We start from the raw sequence: 18,370 nt of genomic DNA on the forward strand, positions 1-18,370 counted from the left end.
ACAGAATTCCTTCGACTTGAAAACTATACGCAACAAAATGTACATAAATATATAAAAATGCATCATTTCATGAAATGTAAACAATGCCCACAGAGATGTGGATATGAAGGTGCCATCTCTGACCTGAAAAATCTCTGAGCTACAAAGTCACTGAAATGAAGGAGATGCACTCTGAGCATGTTGCCATTTTCTTATATTCCTTCTTAAGCATTTGCTACTACTGGCTATCTGAGCATGGCTATTCTTACAAGCCTGATACTCTTCTTAAAAATAATATAAATTATATGTTGCTACAGAATCTACCAGGCACATCAGAGATGGATATAATTTAAATACTCTGCTTATAAAAACCTGCCTATTAAAGTTCTTATAATAACCTACAACATAATAAACTACTAATAACTGTAACATGTTCCTCACTACAGAAATACTTTTTAGGCAGTAAGTCACATCGTCACAATTTCCCCTTGGTCTGGTAAATTTCAAGGCTAGCATATACAACCCAGAAAGAATAAGATATGACATCTCTAATATTGGCTGAAAAGACTGGATAGTAAAAAACTTGTTCAGTTAATTCTGAGTGTATGTTTCCCTGTTATAAGTGTGTACAATCTCTATGTTTATCAGTGTTCCTTAGTTTCCCTGGTTTTCATTATATATCTCTGAACTGTAATCCTGCTACAACTGACACACATGGACACAATTCTGTAGGCTTCACGTAGAGATGCTCAACAGAAAACTTGTTCTGAGGTGTATACTGAAATCTCTGCTGTTTACAACATGAAACCAATATTTTTTAATTTTAATTTTGCAGTGATTATCTTCATGCTTGCAGAAAAAAAAAAAAGAGTTTTTTAAGCCGAGATTTAGGAGACAAAAAGAACATTCCTTTTATTTCTTTAGATGGAGCTGAAGTTAATGCTACAGAACACTAAATACGCTTCTGTAAGTATTGCAAAAGTCCTTAAGCTCCATCTTGCATGAACTCAGTCTACTGATTTAGATCTATGATGTAGAAAAGGTCACGAAGGCAACAACTGTTGAACTTAAAGCACTGTTATCAGATGTGCTTTTTTCTTTTGAGCACTGATCCTGCAAGCATGCAAACACATAATGAAGAAAAATAATTGTATGATTTAATATTTGTTTCCAACATATCTCTAAAAATGTTGAACTAACATTTAAATTCTATGAATGATTTAAGACACCTTCCTGTAGCATTAGCAAATGAACGATACTTTCCCATTCAATGCTTCTTAGCTGCAAAGTAAATTGGCACAGCATAATATGCACTTGGTTCACGTGGATGCTGCCCTTTGATAACTGAGCTGAAGTAGCACAGAAGCAGTGGAGACTTTGTAAACACTGATAAAACACAACCATACTGCAATCAAAGCGGTACCCTAAATGAGCAGCTGTAGCTACTAACGACATTGCACTTGACCTCACAAAGAATCCATTTTATGAGGCAATACTATAAACAACTATCACACAAACGTTTGTGGGTTTTTTTCTGCAGAGAGCAAACAACCTAGAAACTAAGCAATGAGATGCATATGAACAAAGTGATGAACAGCAGGTGAATTACTTGTGACTAAAACACTATGTTAAGACTACAAACCTGCTGAGCAGCTTATACCCACTAACATGGACTATTGCTGCACACAACTTTTCCTCACAGAAAATGTATACTCCCTCAGAAACATTCTACGTTGTCTTTACAGATGCACAATTTTTGTTACAGATCATATTCAACTGACAAAACATTGATCAATGGGAAACTTTCTTCAGCTGTCAATAACTGTACTCCTGTGGCCCTTCATTTATCATTTCCAATGAAAGTGGATTACAAAGCTTCTCTGCATTACGGAGCAATTCATAGAATCATAGAATCATAGAATCATAGAATGGCCTGGGTTGAAAAGGACCTCAAAGATCATCGAGTCTTAACCCCCCTGCTAAGTGCAGGGTCGCCAACCACTAGACCAGGCTGCCCAGAGCCACGTCCAGTCTGGTCTTAAATGCCTCCAGGGACGGGGCATCCACAACCTCCCTGGACAACCTGTTCCAGTGCGTCACCACCCTCTGTGTGAAAAAATTCCTTCTAATATCTAACCTAAATCTCCCCTGTTTCAGCTTAAAACCATTCCCCGTTGTCCTATCGCTATCTACCCTCACAAACAATCGATCCCCCTCCTGTTTATACGCTCCCTTCAAGTATTGGAAGGCCACAATGAGGTCTCCCCAGAGCCTTCTCCAAACTAAACAAGCCCAGTTCCCTCATCTGGTATTAACTACATGCAGTATGAGAAATAATTATTTAAATAGTGTTCTACAAATGCAAATGTTAGAACTAGTTAAACTGTTTATTGATTTCAGCCTCATCTTGTCTCCTGACACTGAACATGGACTGAAACAAACAACTGGATCCCACCAGTCTTGGTAGGCCAAAGTTTTGGGGAAAAAAAATTCTTATAAAAAATCTTTACATAGAAGAAAAAACAAACAAAACATTTTATAGTAAACATATATAACACATATACAGTATAAAAAACATTGTATAGTAAACTCTAGTTTACTATACAGAAATCCCAATGAGTAAGTCTTACTCTGAGAGTGAGTCTTGGAGGGACACTGGCACTGCTAATTGCAATTAAACTTGAGTACCCTATTTAGGAGCTTCACCTACCTCCCCCATGCTATAGCTGAAGTACTTGCTATTGAAATCTGACTTTCATACTTACAGCTTGGAGAGAGGGTTACCAGTGGCGCAATGTGTAGTTGGATGCTAGTAACTAGCAGTATACGCCAGAGGACAATATGGCCTCCAGTCCTATTTAATATGTTCTGGATGATGGGGCTGAGCACGCTCTCAGAAAGTTTGCAGATGACACAAAGCCGTGAGGAGTGTCTGGTAAGCCAGAGGGTCATGCTACTATCCATAGGGACCTGGATAGGCTGGAGAAATGGATGGACAGAATCCTCAAGAAATTCAACAAGAGGAATTGCACCTGGGAAGGAACAATCTCTGGCACCAGGACATGCTGAGGTCACCCAACTGTAGTAGCCTGGCAGATAATGGACCCGAGAGTCTTGGTGGACAAGAAGTTGAACATGAAATGTGTTCATCATCTCTGGAGGTTTTCAAGGAAAGGGTGGATATCACACTGAGTGACGTGGTCTAGTGGACATGGTGGTGATGGGTTGATGGTTGGACTACATGATCTTAGTGGCCTTTTCCAACCTTAATGATTCTATGATTCTATGAGCCAGCAATGTGCCCTTGCCGCAAAGAAGGCTAATGGTGTTCTTGGCTGCATTAGGCAGTGTTACCAGCAGTCCAGAGTGGTGATCCTTCCCCTCTACTTAGCATTGGTGACACTGCACATGGAATGCTGTATCCATTTCTGGGCCACTAAGTACAAGACAGATATGGACATATTGGGTAGAGCCCAGCAAAGGACAACAAAGATGAAGAAGGGACTGGAATGACTTTCTTACGAGAAAAGGCTTAGAGAGCTGGGACTTTTCAGCCTACAGAAGAGAAGGATTTTATCAATGTGTGTAAATAGCTAAAGAGAGGGTATAAAGAAGACAGCCAAGTTCCTTTCTAAGGTGCTAGTACCAGGACAAGAGGTGATGGGCAAAAAAATGAAGCCCTTCTCCATTGTGTGGGTGACTGAACACTGGCACAGGTTTACCAGAGAGGTGGTGGAGCTTCCTCCTAAGAGATCTTCCGAAGCTGCCTGGATATGGCCCTAGGCACCTTGCTCTGGGTGGCCCTACTTGAGCATGGGTTGGACCAAGTGGTTCTTTCCTGCATCAGCCATGCTGTGAAAGCTAATCTTATTACCTTCTTTTGCATCCATTTGTTCTTAGCAAAATTCTACTCTGCTTCCCAACAGTGCTACATGTAAAGCAGAAGAGGAAAGCTAGGGTAGGGAGGGTCTTTCTGAAGATGGAGGTGATCTTGTTCCTTACAGACATCTGTTTCCTTACAGGGGACTTCTGAAGTGGTTGAAACTCTTCATACCGGTAGGACTTGCCCAATGAGCTGTGCTAAACAGGACTCCCATTCAGGGTCCAATGATTTGTACAACACCGACATAGTTCTATGGACAATATGAGTACTAGGAAACATAGCTATTAGAGCATGCACAGACCCAGTTTCACTGAAGACAGTGGTGAAAGATAATAATCTTTATGGACAAAAAAAACCAAACACAGTCAAATGCAACAAATTCTAAGAGGTTTCTCAACCCACCATAATTTCTTTACAATCTTCTCTTCCTCGCTGAGGTATTTCTGCCTTTCTTGTTCCACCAGGTTGCGCTGTCGCTGCACAGGATCTTCAAGCCTCTTCACTGTTTCAAACATTTTGCCACTGATTTCCAGCTCTGCTTTCTTCACCATTGCCCTCAGCATCTCCTGGTTCTGCAGCTGTTGCACAAAAGAAATCAACTTCAATTTCTCCTGCTTGACTGACATCCCCAGCAACAGAATACACTGCAGAACTCAGAAATAGGTTGGGATAAACACAGCCCTACATCTAGAGTGACTTTTTACCTTCTTCTTTCCCTCCTTTCCTATAGACATTATTTCACAAGGAAGTGTTGGATGTGAGATAAGCCCACATTCACTTAACTTCTAAAGTGTTTATTTAACTTCCGGTTGTCAGCCGGCGAACAAAAGATGCTGGGTTCAGTACATCACCTTCATTGCATAACTTCTGTAGGGATTCTGTCCCCTTTATAATGCTCAGTCCAGCATGAACCAAGTATGAATCACGCCTCACCAGAATGCCAGAAGCCTGACTTCCTTTTTGTGCATCTTTCTTATGCATTGCACTGCATATATATGCCTAGTGGATAGTCACACACATTAATGTCGGAGCTGGAATGCATTGGCGTTCTCAGAACCAAATATTTCACCCTCTCAAGTGGCAGAGGAATTATGGTGTCATCCAGTGTAATTTGGTGTCAGACATACTCATCTGTGAAATAAAAAACCTCCCTCACCAAAATAACTCCTTAAAATACTGCAATTTTCGGAAAGCTGGCCATTCACACTTCTTTCTCATGAGATCTACTATTTGTACATTCTTAGTCTCATGTGAAGTATCTAAAACTTTTTTTTTTAACTGATATTAAGTTTGAAGAACAAAACACAGCTAAGAAAACAGGTAAATAGGGTTCCATTGAGTCACAGCTTCAGGATACAGGCAAACAGAAAACAACTCGATCAGCCTAACCCCAATCTCACACTGTAAGATTTTCAAATTCACCTTGGGATACCAAATTCCATTTTTAAAACTAGCAATCAAACCTTCAGCTGCCTTCTAAACATTCCAGCTTAACAGGCAAACATGAAAAGTAAAAATAGCAAGGTAGCAAGACTTCTCTTGAAGTTAAGAAAATTCCTGGGAAACAGAGGAACAAAGGCCTCTGTCAGATTGTTCTTTCCAATCAGTTCATGAATTAGAGGAGCAAATTCAATTCTCTTCTCTGAGCTCTTCATTGTGCCTGACTGCCTTCTCCAGCGACACAACTATGATGACACAGAGGGTAACACTTCACTGAGAGTGTTCAGGGGAGACTGGGCTGTGACAAGCAGGAGGTGTTAGCTCAAAACTCAGCCTAAGATAAGTGTAAGCAGTAAGGGGGAAAAATGAAGCTGGAAAACATTTGAAACAGCACAGATTTATAAACACTGTCGGTTGCTTTGTACTAGACAGGATTCTTTTGAAGACAGCGTATGTACATTTTTTCCCTACCTCAGGATTAGTGTTTGGATTTGACAAATTAAAATCTCTTACAGTGAGACCAGGACAGCTATCTGAGACACACATTACTTTAATTGTGTCATATTTGCAAGAATGAAAACACAAATGAATTAACAAATGAGGGAATGAGCGCATAACACTTCATCCATACTGTTTATCTACAGCTCATTTAAAAGTGGGGAAATCTGACAGGGAAATGTGACATAACTTATCTGAAGTCAACAAGAAGGTCTAGAGTCAGACTTGAGCCTCAGGTGTCCAGAATTTCAGTCCTCTATGTTCCCCAGCTGTGTGACTCCCAGCATACCAAAATGGGTATGGGTCCTTGTGTGTGTGCAATAGTAAACATGCTTATCTGTTTATTACAAGATTGTATATTTATTATAGTGACATCTACAGCTAAGGCATTTGTCACTTCAGTTTACGTAGTTCTTGAATCACATTAGAAAGTTTCATTCATTTTATAAAAGATAATCCATTTCTGATAACAAGATTAGGAAATAAAACTATAACTCATCAATATTTCAAAAAGAAAGTATGTTCTGGACTCCTTAACCTCAGTGTTTGGAGGGAGCTCTTGAAGTTTGGGAAATGACTCATCTTCATGTCAAAGAGATGTTTAAGCCATTCATATGAAAATTCACCCAACACCTACCTACTTCTGGCAAACCTGGGTTTCTTTATGCTTGGAGAACAGGGACAGAAGATGAGAAGAGGGAGGTACAGATGGGTGCAGGTAGAGAAAAGAAGGAATCAAGGGAAACCAGTAACCAGGGGTTTAAGCAGGGTACAGTCACCAGCCAAAGGACAGCATAAGGCAGACTGAGCAGGAGTAGAGGGAAAGAGCTGCTGGTGAAGAAGAGGCAGTCTCTGGCATATTTCCCTCCGTCAGGAACTGAACTTGACTCCTCGTTTTCTCACAAGTACCTCAGGTTTGAAAATAACCTGATAACCAGTCTAGTTCACTTTAAACCAATTATTTTTCGTGAGGCAGGTAACTGGAAAACAAGCTGTCAATTCATAGCCCTGTTTCTCACTATGCGACAGGCAAGCTCTCTCCAGTAGGAGCATGTGAGGCCCTGATGGAAGTGCCTTCCGGTACACCCACCTCCCAAACACATAGTGCACATCCACAAATGGACTGACTTCCTGCAGCTCAGGATCTCTGTAGAATCTAATTATCTAATTCTGAAAGTTTGTTACCATGCACAGATTAAATCTAGTCTCACCAATTCTATAATGCAGTTCAACACATAATTGAATTTCTAATTCAAAGTTACACTTGTGAGACTATTTGAGTATCATGTACCATTTATGACAGGATTATTATTACATTTTCTATCCTTTTGGCAGCACTCATTTCCCTGCAAGTGATACATTTACTGAGGGAAAAGCAAGCACACATGCACGTTCCTAATGCTAAACCTTAATCAGATCTAACTGCTTCCCCTTAAAATGTCTTCAATTAAAGAAAGGTAGGAACAGGCATAAATTTTGAAGTACAGACAAGCTTATGATAATACACCATGAACATGTACTCTAAAGGCTTGTTTCAAACCTGCCACTGTCATCACTTAGGAGTGCAGAATGCCCCACTGTACTCATCTCGTGCTACAGTCTTTCCAACAACAAATACATACAGAACACAGGCTGGAGTATAGCCTATCTCTGGCAATGAGGAAAACACCACAACACCATGAAACTAGGCTTCACTGAATATCTCTGAAGATCGGAGTGCTTGAAGAAGATGCTAGTGGACTAGCAAGAAGGTATCTAACCTCTGAGAACTGCCATATGCAAATTTCATTGTTTCAAAAATCTCTGGTCAAAAACCAACCATAGGATGTCAAACCTTTTGGTTGCATCTGCTAACATAAACGCTTAACTGCTGCGTGAATCCATTCATCTGTATCAATTCCTGCTGAAAATGTTTCAAAAAGAGGATTTTGCCATAACAGACAAAGCCTATGTGAATGAATGAGTCCTTTCTATCACGTGTCCCTGTGATTCTACATAAAGCACATGAATGAAAATTTACAATGATATCACCAATTCAAAACTGAACCAGAGACAGTATTAAATACGGTTTTATGTCCTGTTCTTGCTTCTTAGCTATCCTGCCAACTTTAGTGCCTGTGAAATCAACTTTTCCAGTTCTTTGGAAGAGTTTCTTCTAGACTGTCACTGGATGAAAATTTCACACAAACAGGAACAAACTGACTGACAACCCAGAAGAAACAGTCAAACCAAACCAATATGAAGTACTGTCAAACATATTATTCACACAGCTTGGAAAAACAGGAAAATACTTTTTCCCTTTTACATAGAATTATTTTACAAAAAGATGGAGCACAATTTTTTTTCCATCACAAGTGTGATATTTCAATACTCTTTAGTTTAAAACTAATTGTTCCACTTGCTGCCCTACAAGCTGTGAACTCTTTTACAAAATACTTCCACCAATTCAAGAACATCATGAAAACAATCTCACTCTCATGAATGTAATTTATACATATATGTAATTTATACATATACATTTATACTTATTATGTAAGATACCCAAGCTTCCTTAAAGCTACAAATTCTTCTACCCAACTGTCACAAATTTGCCCACATACTTTTGGCATAAGGCACTCATATTTACTATCATTTTTGAAATAAGGGAAGTCAGCCAGATTTCATGAGCCCACTTTAGACATGTCCTTTTTTCCCCTTCTCTAGGCTTCATTGGCAGTGATCATTCACAAGTTTCTTTACCCCAATGTGCCCTAATGGTACAAAAGGAAGGATCCTGCCCTGGGCAGGGCCATGGAGACGAGCTGCAGCTGGGGAAATGCCACCTCCTTGGCAGGTAGGTCCTATGAGAATAGTGCTTTTGCTACATTCAGTGCAGCACTAGCAGTTTCTATCCTATTTTGCAAGGCCACACACCAAGCACAGCTGATGGCCATTTGGCACACTGAGTTACGGAAGGACAGAGAAATTGCAGTGGTCTGAAGCACAAACAAGCAACAATGTCCACTTATACATAATGTGCCAGGGTAGAGATCCCAAGGAAGTCAGCTTTACTGAAAAAGTAAAATCATGGGAGCTGAATCATAGGCAGAGGTCACCCAACTGACTCAACTGTTTGCTCCAAACACCTTCTAACATCTCTTCATCACCAGCAAACTGAATGTGGGACCTTGCCACAAGACCTTCCATTTCAGTTACATTTTCTTTACCCTGATGTTTACTTCACCTTTATGCTCCCTGCCCAGCTGCTGGTTCATAATTCAATTTCTTTTAGTTAAAAAATTGGAAGCAAAATGTGCTCTGAATTCTGAATCATATTATTATTATTCTGCTCTAAAATTAATCAGCAAATCAAAGGAGATTGACATAGCACTGTTCCTATATTGAAAACCTCCCTAGTACTAACAGCAGTAGCTGCAGCCCTACAATACCAAACATGTGATGTCATTTTCCAGACAAGAAGGACTGGAAGGGTATTGAAGTTTTCCCTGCTGCACACTTTGTCTTACAAGAAACTGCTTTAGCTCTTCTTACATTTTTCAAGACAATACACAGTGCTTTTCAGTTTCTAATTAAGTAAGTGAAGGTACAGCTGCATACATTTGTTTTCACAGTGTTTGAGATGAGCAGCATGTATTTACATTGGTATCATGACTGTACTGTACATCAATAGATAGTTTTGGTTAACTCTTCATTGTTATTGTTTCTTGAAGGTTCTCAAGTCTTGATGTGTGTTAGGAAGGTACTGGCAAAAATGTGAGTTTAAGTACGGCACAACAAACCTTTGCAGTAACTTTTGAAATCATCCTTTCCCCTAGCTGCTTGAGTTGGCTATTCCGCATTCTGTAAATACAGGACTCAGACTCTGGCTTAATGCATACACTGATCCTCAGTTACATTTGCTTTTCCTTACACCAAAGCTGTTTATTCAGAAACTTAAAAGCCCTCTCAATTATAAACAGCATGGATCAGGAATGTGGCCCTTCCGACATGCTTATACAGCACATAGCATAGCAGAGTCCAAACTGTAATCACAGACTTGATATTATTATAACATAATTGCCACTTTAAAGTCTAGAGTCATTCAGCAAAGCTAGAAATGAAGTTATTTCACTATATCTGAGGAGCAGCAGTCAACCTGAGCTACTTCTCATACCTCTAGGACTATTCAAGTAGCATATGCTGGCACAGTAATGCGTTTGTGTCTGTGCTACTCAGGATTCTCCTTTTCTATGTAATTCTTCTACTTCAAATCACATACATACTAAAGGAGAGAGAGCAAGAAAGAAAAAGAAAGGTGTGTACTGAGAACTCACTTTCCCAGCATTTCCCAGCTAATCATACCTGTAGCTGCTTCATATGATGCAGCTGCAGCCGTAGATCCGACACATTGCGTTTCATACCATGCAGGCTGACTTGCATCGACGAGGCTCCAGCAGGGTGATGGATGACAGCTGACTCCACTGTCGCCAAGGTGTTCTTCCCCCCAGATAAATTAGCAGCACCTGCAAGTAAGAAGCAGCAAGAGGTTGAGCTCACCAGCAGAGAAGGTGCAAACATGGTTCTTTCTCTCCACGCGGAATCCATGTGCATTTCACACGTAGGGACAAGAGAAAAAAATCACAGCTGTGAGTGAGGGGACTGGCATCTCACCATTCAGTAAACTTTTGAAGAGAGACTGTATAATATCTCAGTGTATCTGTGCTGGAACCTCAGCCATATCAGAGCACTGCATTACCACAGAACTGCTTCCTACCACATATAGTGGAGATAGGAAAATTAGCTATAACTGCAGATTATACAGAACAGCAGCAAATTCAATTGGTGCTGCAAGTAACTTTGGGATTGTCTTCTCCAGAGCCTTCTGGGAGCAAGTTGATGCAAATTCACAGGACTCCTGGACTGTGATTAATTATCACTGGAAAGAGATTCAAACTGCCAAGTGTGGGGAAAAGGTTTCTATAGAGAACTGTGCTCTGCTGCTTAAAGTATGATTGCATTATTTCTATCAACTGTCTCCAACAGCAAAGGTATAACATTGAGAGAAATGAAATAACTGTGTGGCAGAGAACTGCTCTCCAGTCATGATGCAGCCAACTACTCCCCTTTAGACAGTCATTCATTCAGCACTGTGTTTGCAAGGGAATACAGCATAAAACAAGTAAGCCAAGTCATCACAAGACTTTCCTCATTAAGTAATGCTGTTCTTCTACAAAGCATCAATACCAAGCTTTCTCTTTTCAGTCTCAAATACCTGGGAAGAAGCTTTATTTACAGGCTACAATCAAATCCCAGTTCATCAGCTAGTAGTCATGTTACAGCTGTCTTTTGGCAGTTCACACTTAAACACTCATATTCTTCAAACTGTCCTTCTAATCTGTCCCTTCCTCTCCCCACTGCCAACAGGCAAAATGACTGACTATTAGTAGGATGCACTCCATTCTTCTATGCCCAGCACTATGCAGCACTGCACAGCCTTCTGATCACAGTGTTACCTTGTCTATTAAGCTCACATGACAGTAAGGCTGCACCTCCCCAAACTACTGTGCTATGTCATCATCCCCCTTACACCTTCCTCCTTCTCTATGGTTAAAATCAAACATCTGAGAAAACTGAAAATAAATAATCAGTGAGTGTGCACAGGGACTTTGGTCATAATTTATTCCCACAAGCACACATTCTATCAGGTTGTGTGAAATTGAGCCAGAAGTAGCATTGTGAGCTTTTCTTTGCCTGTCAGAGGCAACTTTTCAGCACACAGAAGGACATGGCACATTTCTTCTTGCTGGAATGAGTACGGATCCAAGAGTGGTTGGTCTCACCTCCACCCAAAGTGTTACTTACATTTGCAATTCCTGTCAGAGAAAGGACAGGCCTTTCTGGCTGCACCTGTACTGTATACAGGGTGCCACGCCATAGGTTTCCAGAGACATCCTCACACAAAAAGCTGTTCTAGCATGGTGCTGGCCCTTGTAATGTTATACTGTACCTAAATGTGCTCCGGCCAGATCCACTTGGTGCTTCAGCGGCACTCCTCATCTCCGTGCTGAGCAAGTTGCTGCACATTTTGCTATACTTCCTTACGATTCAGTGCTCTCCTGACTTTCAAAGAGCTGCTTAACAGAAAGTAACCCTTAAGAAATAAACAGTGTTTGTTCACTGCCACTCTGTACCCACTCAATGCTTCAATCTAATATATGCCAATACTTATCTGTCTACACATACACTGTATTTTTTCCTACAGTTAAGCATGTATCTTCCTCCCACATGCACTGTTTTTGCACTTTTTAAAGAAAAGGGTATTTAGTTCATAAACCCTACAGACAGAAACCACTAGAGAGTCTGAAAAACGTGGATAAGCCTCCAAGAGTTCTGATCCCTAGCCACAAATCTGAACTATTTTTGAAAGCACATCTACCTTTCTGCTATTCTTTGCCTCAAGAAAAAGCTCCAAAACCTCAGCCCCCAACCCTGTGGTTATGCAGCCAAGGCATGAATCAGTCCCCTCCAGTCTCTCCCCACATGTTGGAACCCAGTCAACTCACATACTTTCACAGCATGGGGTGCCTGCTTTCCTTTTAGTGTAGATAGACTGTGATCTGCTTCTGTAAACAACAAATGTATCCCACTCCCTACAAACCATCCCTCCTCCTCTGCTACCCCAGCCACCTCTTCTCAACATGAGGCACCTCAGCTACCACCATGGCCCTGCTGCAGGCTGTGTGCAGAGCCCACAAAGCATGACAAGGGACTCCTGAAGGGGTGCAATGCAAAAATATCTGTACAACCAGAGGGCACGGGAGCACAGTAAGGATCAGCAGTTGATTTCTCCAAGATTCATATTTTCATCAAAAAGGAATAAAAGGACAGCTGAATGAGGGACTGCTTTGTCTAGGGAGCATAGCTCTCTTTTGGAAGTAGGCCCAGGGTGTAGCTTTGCGATTAGATGTACAGCCAGATGGACTGAAGGGAAAGAAACAGCGTTGGCTTGCATAGCTCTTTAAATGAACCCTTGCTGGAGCTAGGTAAGGGGGCTGAAAGGAAAAAACCTCCCAGATTCCCTAATACTCTGGACAAAACATAAATGTTAACTTATTTTACAAAGGCTAATGAGGTAAGCTGCCAGCTATCTCCATTCTGAAAGCACTAAGGAACTGTGGTGCAGGAAAGGGAAAGGTGTGCTACTTGCCTAGGCAAAGGAAGGCAAGGAACAGAGCTGCTACTCCCTGACACCTGACCTTTGCCATCATGCTGACACCGCTCTTTTTCCATTCCCAGAATTTCTTTTTCTTTTGAAAATGCTAAGAGCAGGTTAGAAAAAGGCCATCAGAAGACATCAAGAAGTGTTTTTTTTTCCCAAATTACTCATCTCCTTATTAAAGAGCCACAACATTTGAAAACATCATTCAGGGAAACACGTGACAGTTACTCAGTCCTCTTATCATCTGGTTAGAATCCACTAAACAGACAAATGCAATGTTAAGGTTGCAACTCCATCATTAACAAGATGTTACGGTCAGACAGGAAAGCGTTCTCAAAAGAACAAAATGTTCTACAGATATCTGTGTACTACTTTATCTTGCTGATCCAGAATGAATTCACAATCATGATATACCTGCAAATGCTGACTGAGTTCAAAGACTGGCACGATCTATTTTCAAATGTGAGATAAGCAACCAGGTATGGACAATTTCTTAAATTCACAGATTATTACAAGAAAGGTTATGCACTTGAAAAATACAAATGGATATGCACAGAAGAGAAGAAATTCTCTGGCAAGCAAAGGTCATGAAGAGTGAGGAATCAAATCTGGGCACTATGTGGGTAATACTTCTCCCTGTTCCACCTCCTTCTCTTGATTTGTACTGGCAGCGCTAGCAGAGAAAGAAAGGCCCCTGGACCCTTTTCAGGAAATACTGAAATCTCCTTCCTGCTCTTCTAACAAGGCAGCAAATGGCAAAGAACAACTGGTTTTGTTCATTTTTGTTTTCCAATCCAGGATATAACTGATCTAAATTTAAAGTTAATCCAGCATTTAATCAATCATTCTTACTACTTAGTGAACAAAATACGGCAGAAAGGAGAGTAGGCGAGCATTTCCTAGAATGTTAGTAATCTTACAATCTTTCTAGACTTTCTAGGTTTGTTTTTTTGAGTCACATGACATTGAGCTATTCCTAAATGAAGAATGCCTTGGTGCCATTCACTTTTGAAGAACTGAAGAAGGCTGTAAGGATTCAGTCATGAGATTTATCCAAGCATGAGTAGGAGAGACATAGCTAGAACGTGGATGTCTACTGCTCTTTGAACTCACCTCTTGTGAAAAAATTGAGCCTAAAGAAAAAAAAACATAAAAAAAGCAGACAGTCTTTATTACAGGCTCATTTACCCTAGTGGAAAATAGGGAAAATTTGTTTAGGCTCTGATATTTGAGGGTAAAGAATCTGACTAAAGACTGGCAAAGCAAGAACACTTTAAATACAACAATTTAATTTATATGAAATACCAAATGGAGCATTCACAATCTAGATGCATAGAAGTATATAAGATTTAGAAAATGTGATTTCTTTCCCTTCCCAAATGAGCTAGTTCTCTATTTTTGCATGAATGTGTTCCATCACTGGAACACATGCTATAAAATACAATGTTGGTTCAACACTGATGAACCAATTTTATCCTGCACAGATGTTTTATTGTTCAGGATGGGAAGCAATTCACATTTCTGCTTACCACTGCTCTAGAAAGGACTGCTCAATCAACATTTTATACCATTTTTTTCTAGCAAATAGCCTTTGAAATTGCTAAAACTGGTATCTCAGTATGCAGCTGTCAAATAGAATTGTTAGAGTCAACTGTCTAATGGCTAATAAAGATTGGAGTGAATTGGAGAACAAAAACGAGCCTGCGAAAGTATGATTCAGGTCCTTTTAGACCCAAGCATATTTACTTGAAGGAGAAACATTCTGGATATTTTGACAGGTTGCCTGTGTCTGACTTACTGTCTCTTGTCATATGTAATTTAGAAAGCAGGTACACATGCAGAATATTGTATTATTTGGGATAGCAGTCCTCAGTATTGGCTGATAGGGCTGACAATGTCAAGCAGTAGCATACTGTGTGGTCAGCAATACACCTTGTTTTCCCTTACACACTACAGTTTAACTGATTTTTCTGTGGCTGTGTCATGATGGAAGAGCAGGGTTTAGGGATGCAAATGCTAGAGTTACAATGATACTCTGCAGTGCTGATACGGATCTTTGCATGGCTGCATGTGTAGACCCACTGTCCTTTCTCTACCTTCCCAAGAGGTCAGAATGGTATCTATTACACAACTGAAATAATAGAATTATATAATGTCTTGGGTTGGAAGGGACAATAAAGATCATCCAGTTCCAACCACCTGGTTGTGAAATGGTAGTATCCTCACTCAGACGATGGGTACAGGCACGGCCGTATGATAGTCAATGTTTCTGTCAGCACCTGACAGATGCTGATCTGGTGTTTTGATGGTAAATTAAACTGGCCACTCCTACTTTCCATGCTGGGACATCCATTTGTTATATGTAATTTTGTCATTTCAGGCACACACTTCCAGTTACACAACAAAGTAGTGAGTGAAGAGCCTTTGGGCATGACAGCATAAACTGGCTGCTGGTCAGATGAACCATGCTATTCTGCTGGACTGGGTATGATCTATAGGCCAAAGAATTTCCACCCTTGCTTTGTGTGGGGTAGTCTTTCCAATGAACATCATTTAATTTCTCATTTCTTTGAGAATAATTCATTCACACATGCACACATGAACAAGAGAAGGTTGAAAGAGAACCTTTGGAGGCCATCTGGTCCAAACTCCTACTAAAAGCATGGCTCACTTAGATCAAGACATCCGGCCCAGTGCCTCCTGTGAAATATTTCTCTGAATTTGTACAAGTGCAGGGACAGCTGAAAGCCCTAACAGCCACACAAGGCAACGAATCTGCATATTTTGATTGTTGTATAGGTTCTCTGCATGATACGAGGCCTATGCAAGTAGAAAATACTATAAATTCTCAGTGAACAATGACAATGAAGTAGAGAAAAGTCTAAGAGCATTTTGCAGCTGTTTAAAAAAATGAAGGAATTTCCAATAAGTTGCCTCAAACTGATAAATTACAGCTTATTTCTTCACAGCCTGAAGTATTGCTCTCCCCAGCCAGGGGCCAGCAAGAAGGAAAGAGCTGGAACCAGACCAGAGAATGGTTAGGGAGCAAAGCTCCAGCACCAGGACATTAGCTTGCACTCTCTTAATTTGCTTGATAGTTTCCAGGTCTGGTTTGACTTCTGTTGGTTAGGAGGACAGACTGCAATTCCAGATAAACAGGAATCCTGAACTTGAACTGCTCCAGCAGAAAGGCTAGTTAAGTGCATAACAGATCTGCTAGTAAATGTGTGTGGTTTACTACCTGCTGGAGCACAGACCACCCTGTGGGAACAGCCTTACCAGGAAGTAGGGAACTACCTTTATTTGCATTCAGTGCCTGACAAAGGGGGAAGAGGAGTCACATAAACACACCCACCCACCCTGCAGACATCTAGAGCAACAGCCCAAACACAAAGAGCTCCAATCATATGGAGATCTTTCACAACAGCATTAACTCTACCGTTTAAACACTTAGCAGTTCTGGAGTTGGAAGCTAAATTGAGGCCAGATCTTGCAGGCTTCACCATAATCGATGCTTGCTCAGAACAATTTAGGAGCACACTAATAATTAGTAACAGATCAATATGGCTCCATTAGGGGAAGTACTATCTAGCTCACTGCTGAGTTCCTTAGTGACATCACATCCATAGAATCCTACTGATAAGATAACCTTAGAGAAAAGTTCAGGTGTCAAAAATAGGGATTAAAAGCTTAGCCTTCTACATCAATGTAGATACATCTGGGGTTAGTGACAGATATATATTATAGATGAGATTAATCACTAGAAAAATCACCATATGCAGAAACCCTGTATCTTTTTTAAACCATTCACTGCAGATGTGACATTCATTCCACCTCAAACTGTCAGAAATTCATCTCTGAACAAAGATGTGATTGACTTCCATATCCTAAACTTAAACTTTGCATCTGTCAGTGCAGCTAATAGAATGTAAGTGAAGTTGACATTTCTATAAGTTGGGATGCTAGTAAAGTTAGGGCTATTCATATACTAGAATAATTTGTACATTAAAAATGAATTATCTTACCTGTAGCATCAGCGCTGCTTTTGTTGGACACAATTTTCAACATCATCTTCTCACTGAATAATAAAAAGAAAAATCATAAATTTAACTTAGTAATAATAAAACTGATAAAGCTTTTCTTCAGTAAATTAAATGGCCTTGTTTAGCATATACATTTTTAATCTAAATCACCAGTAGCTTGTGAACTGTTGCTTTTTTTTCCTTTCAGTCAGTTTTAAGATAAGTTAAGCAAGGAATGGTATATAAGCAGTAGAAAGCACAGAGATGTACCTACATGAATTCTTTTTAAACGCAAAGAAGAGTCATGCAGTAATCTCCATTTATTCTTTGGCATATTCTTCCTCTCTGCCTAGCATTCTCATGGGGATGGTAAAGATACTTTAAAAGATTCAGCGTTTTCTTACTATTACATTCAAATACTATTTTTGTTGATTGATTACTAAAATCATTAGAGAGAAACAGATTTAATGAATCTTTTTTTACCTAGAAGCATCTTTGCTATTACTTGTATTTGGCCCTTTTAAAAGCGCAGACTGAACAAGACCAGTTAAACTGGCAATCTGTTTCTCCATGGCTTGTATCCTCTCTCTGAAAGACAAGAGAACCGTTTGTTAAAGCCAGATATATTTGCTTTCAGACTTGTTTTTCTAGGTGAATGATTACCATAGGATTCGAAAGACACTACAGAGTCGTGCAAAGGCTCATGGCTATCAGTTTGCATATACCTTGGTACAGCAGCTTACCGTGTCTTGGGTTGGACAGCTTTTGCATGTTAACAGACAATAAAAAAAGACATCTGCATAGTTAAAAAACAAAACAGCAACCCAGATAATAAAATTCCAGTGACTGCACAAAAAGGGCACGTAAAACAATCAATTAATGCCTCTTGGAACTAGTGAAAATTATTTTTTTCAGCATTACGCTTGTTTTCTTTCTTTCTTTCTTTCTTTCTTTCTTTCTTTCTTTCTTTCTTTCTTTCTTTCTTTCTTTCTTTCTTTCTTTCTTTCTTTCTTTCTTTCTTTCTTNTCTTTCTTTCTTTCTTTCTTTCTTTCTTTCTTTCTTTCTTTCTTTCTTTCTTTCTTTCTTTCTTTCTTTCTTTCTTTCTTTCTTTCTTTTTTTACCTCTACTGGGCCAATAATTTTGCTTGTGCGTAAGACTTCAGGATTAATATCTTTAGACTTCTTGTTACTCTTTTTAATTTCTTCAAACCAGTATTTTATCTGTGAAGCATTTAATCTGCTCGAGTTGACAACTTCCTAGCCCAAATCCTTTGCACCTGACATCACAACTATCTGCTCTGCAAAGGACATAAGTATGACAGATCAGGCACAGCACACTGAACACAGGCTG

The 18,370-nt window shown here is 39.9% G+C and overlaps 1 protein-coding gene across 25 annotated transcripts in view; it reads right to left on the bottom strand.

Annotated features, from left to right (window-relative positions):
* KIAA1217 (KIAA1217 ortholog) overlaps nucleotides 1–18,370 on the bottom strand; it is a 354,365-nt gene that overhangs the window by 23,945 nt on the left and 312,050 nt on the right. For 22 of the 25 annotated variants that reach the window (XR_002436144.1, XM_021389175.1, XM_021389180.1 and 19 more), the window contains 4 exons: nucleotides 17,504–17,608; nucleotides 17,024–17,076; nucleotides 10,142–10,302; nucleotides 4,265–4,440 (listed from right to left, as the gene is read on the bottom strand). Coding sequence is in view for 24 of the 25 variants with exons in the window: in XM_021389175.1 (XP_021244850.1) it covers nucleotides 4,265–4,440; nucleotides 10,142–10,302; nucleotides 17,024–17,076; nucleotides 17,504–17,608 (495 nt within the window). In the remaining variant the exon portion in view is untranslated. The remainder of the gene's footprint in view (nucleotides 1–4,264; nucleotides 4,441–10,141; nucleotides 10,303–17,023; nucleotides 17,077–17,503; nucleotides 17,609–18,370) is intronic. The other 3 variants (XM_021389197.1, XM_021389177.1, XM_021389198.1) reach the window with 1 other exon arrangement.

This window comes from Numida meleagris, chromosome 2 (genome assembly GCF_002078875.1).
Source record: "Numida meleagris isolate 19003 breed g44 Domestic line chromosome 2, NumMel1.0, whole genome shotgun sequence".
Taxonomy (NCBI): Eukaryota; Metazoa; Chordata; class Aves; order Galliformes; family Numididae; genus Numida; species Numida meleagris.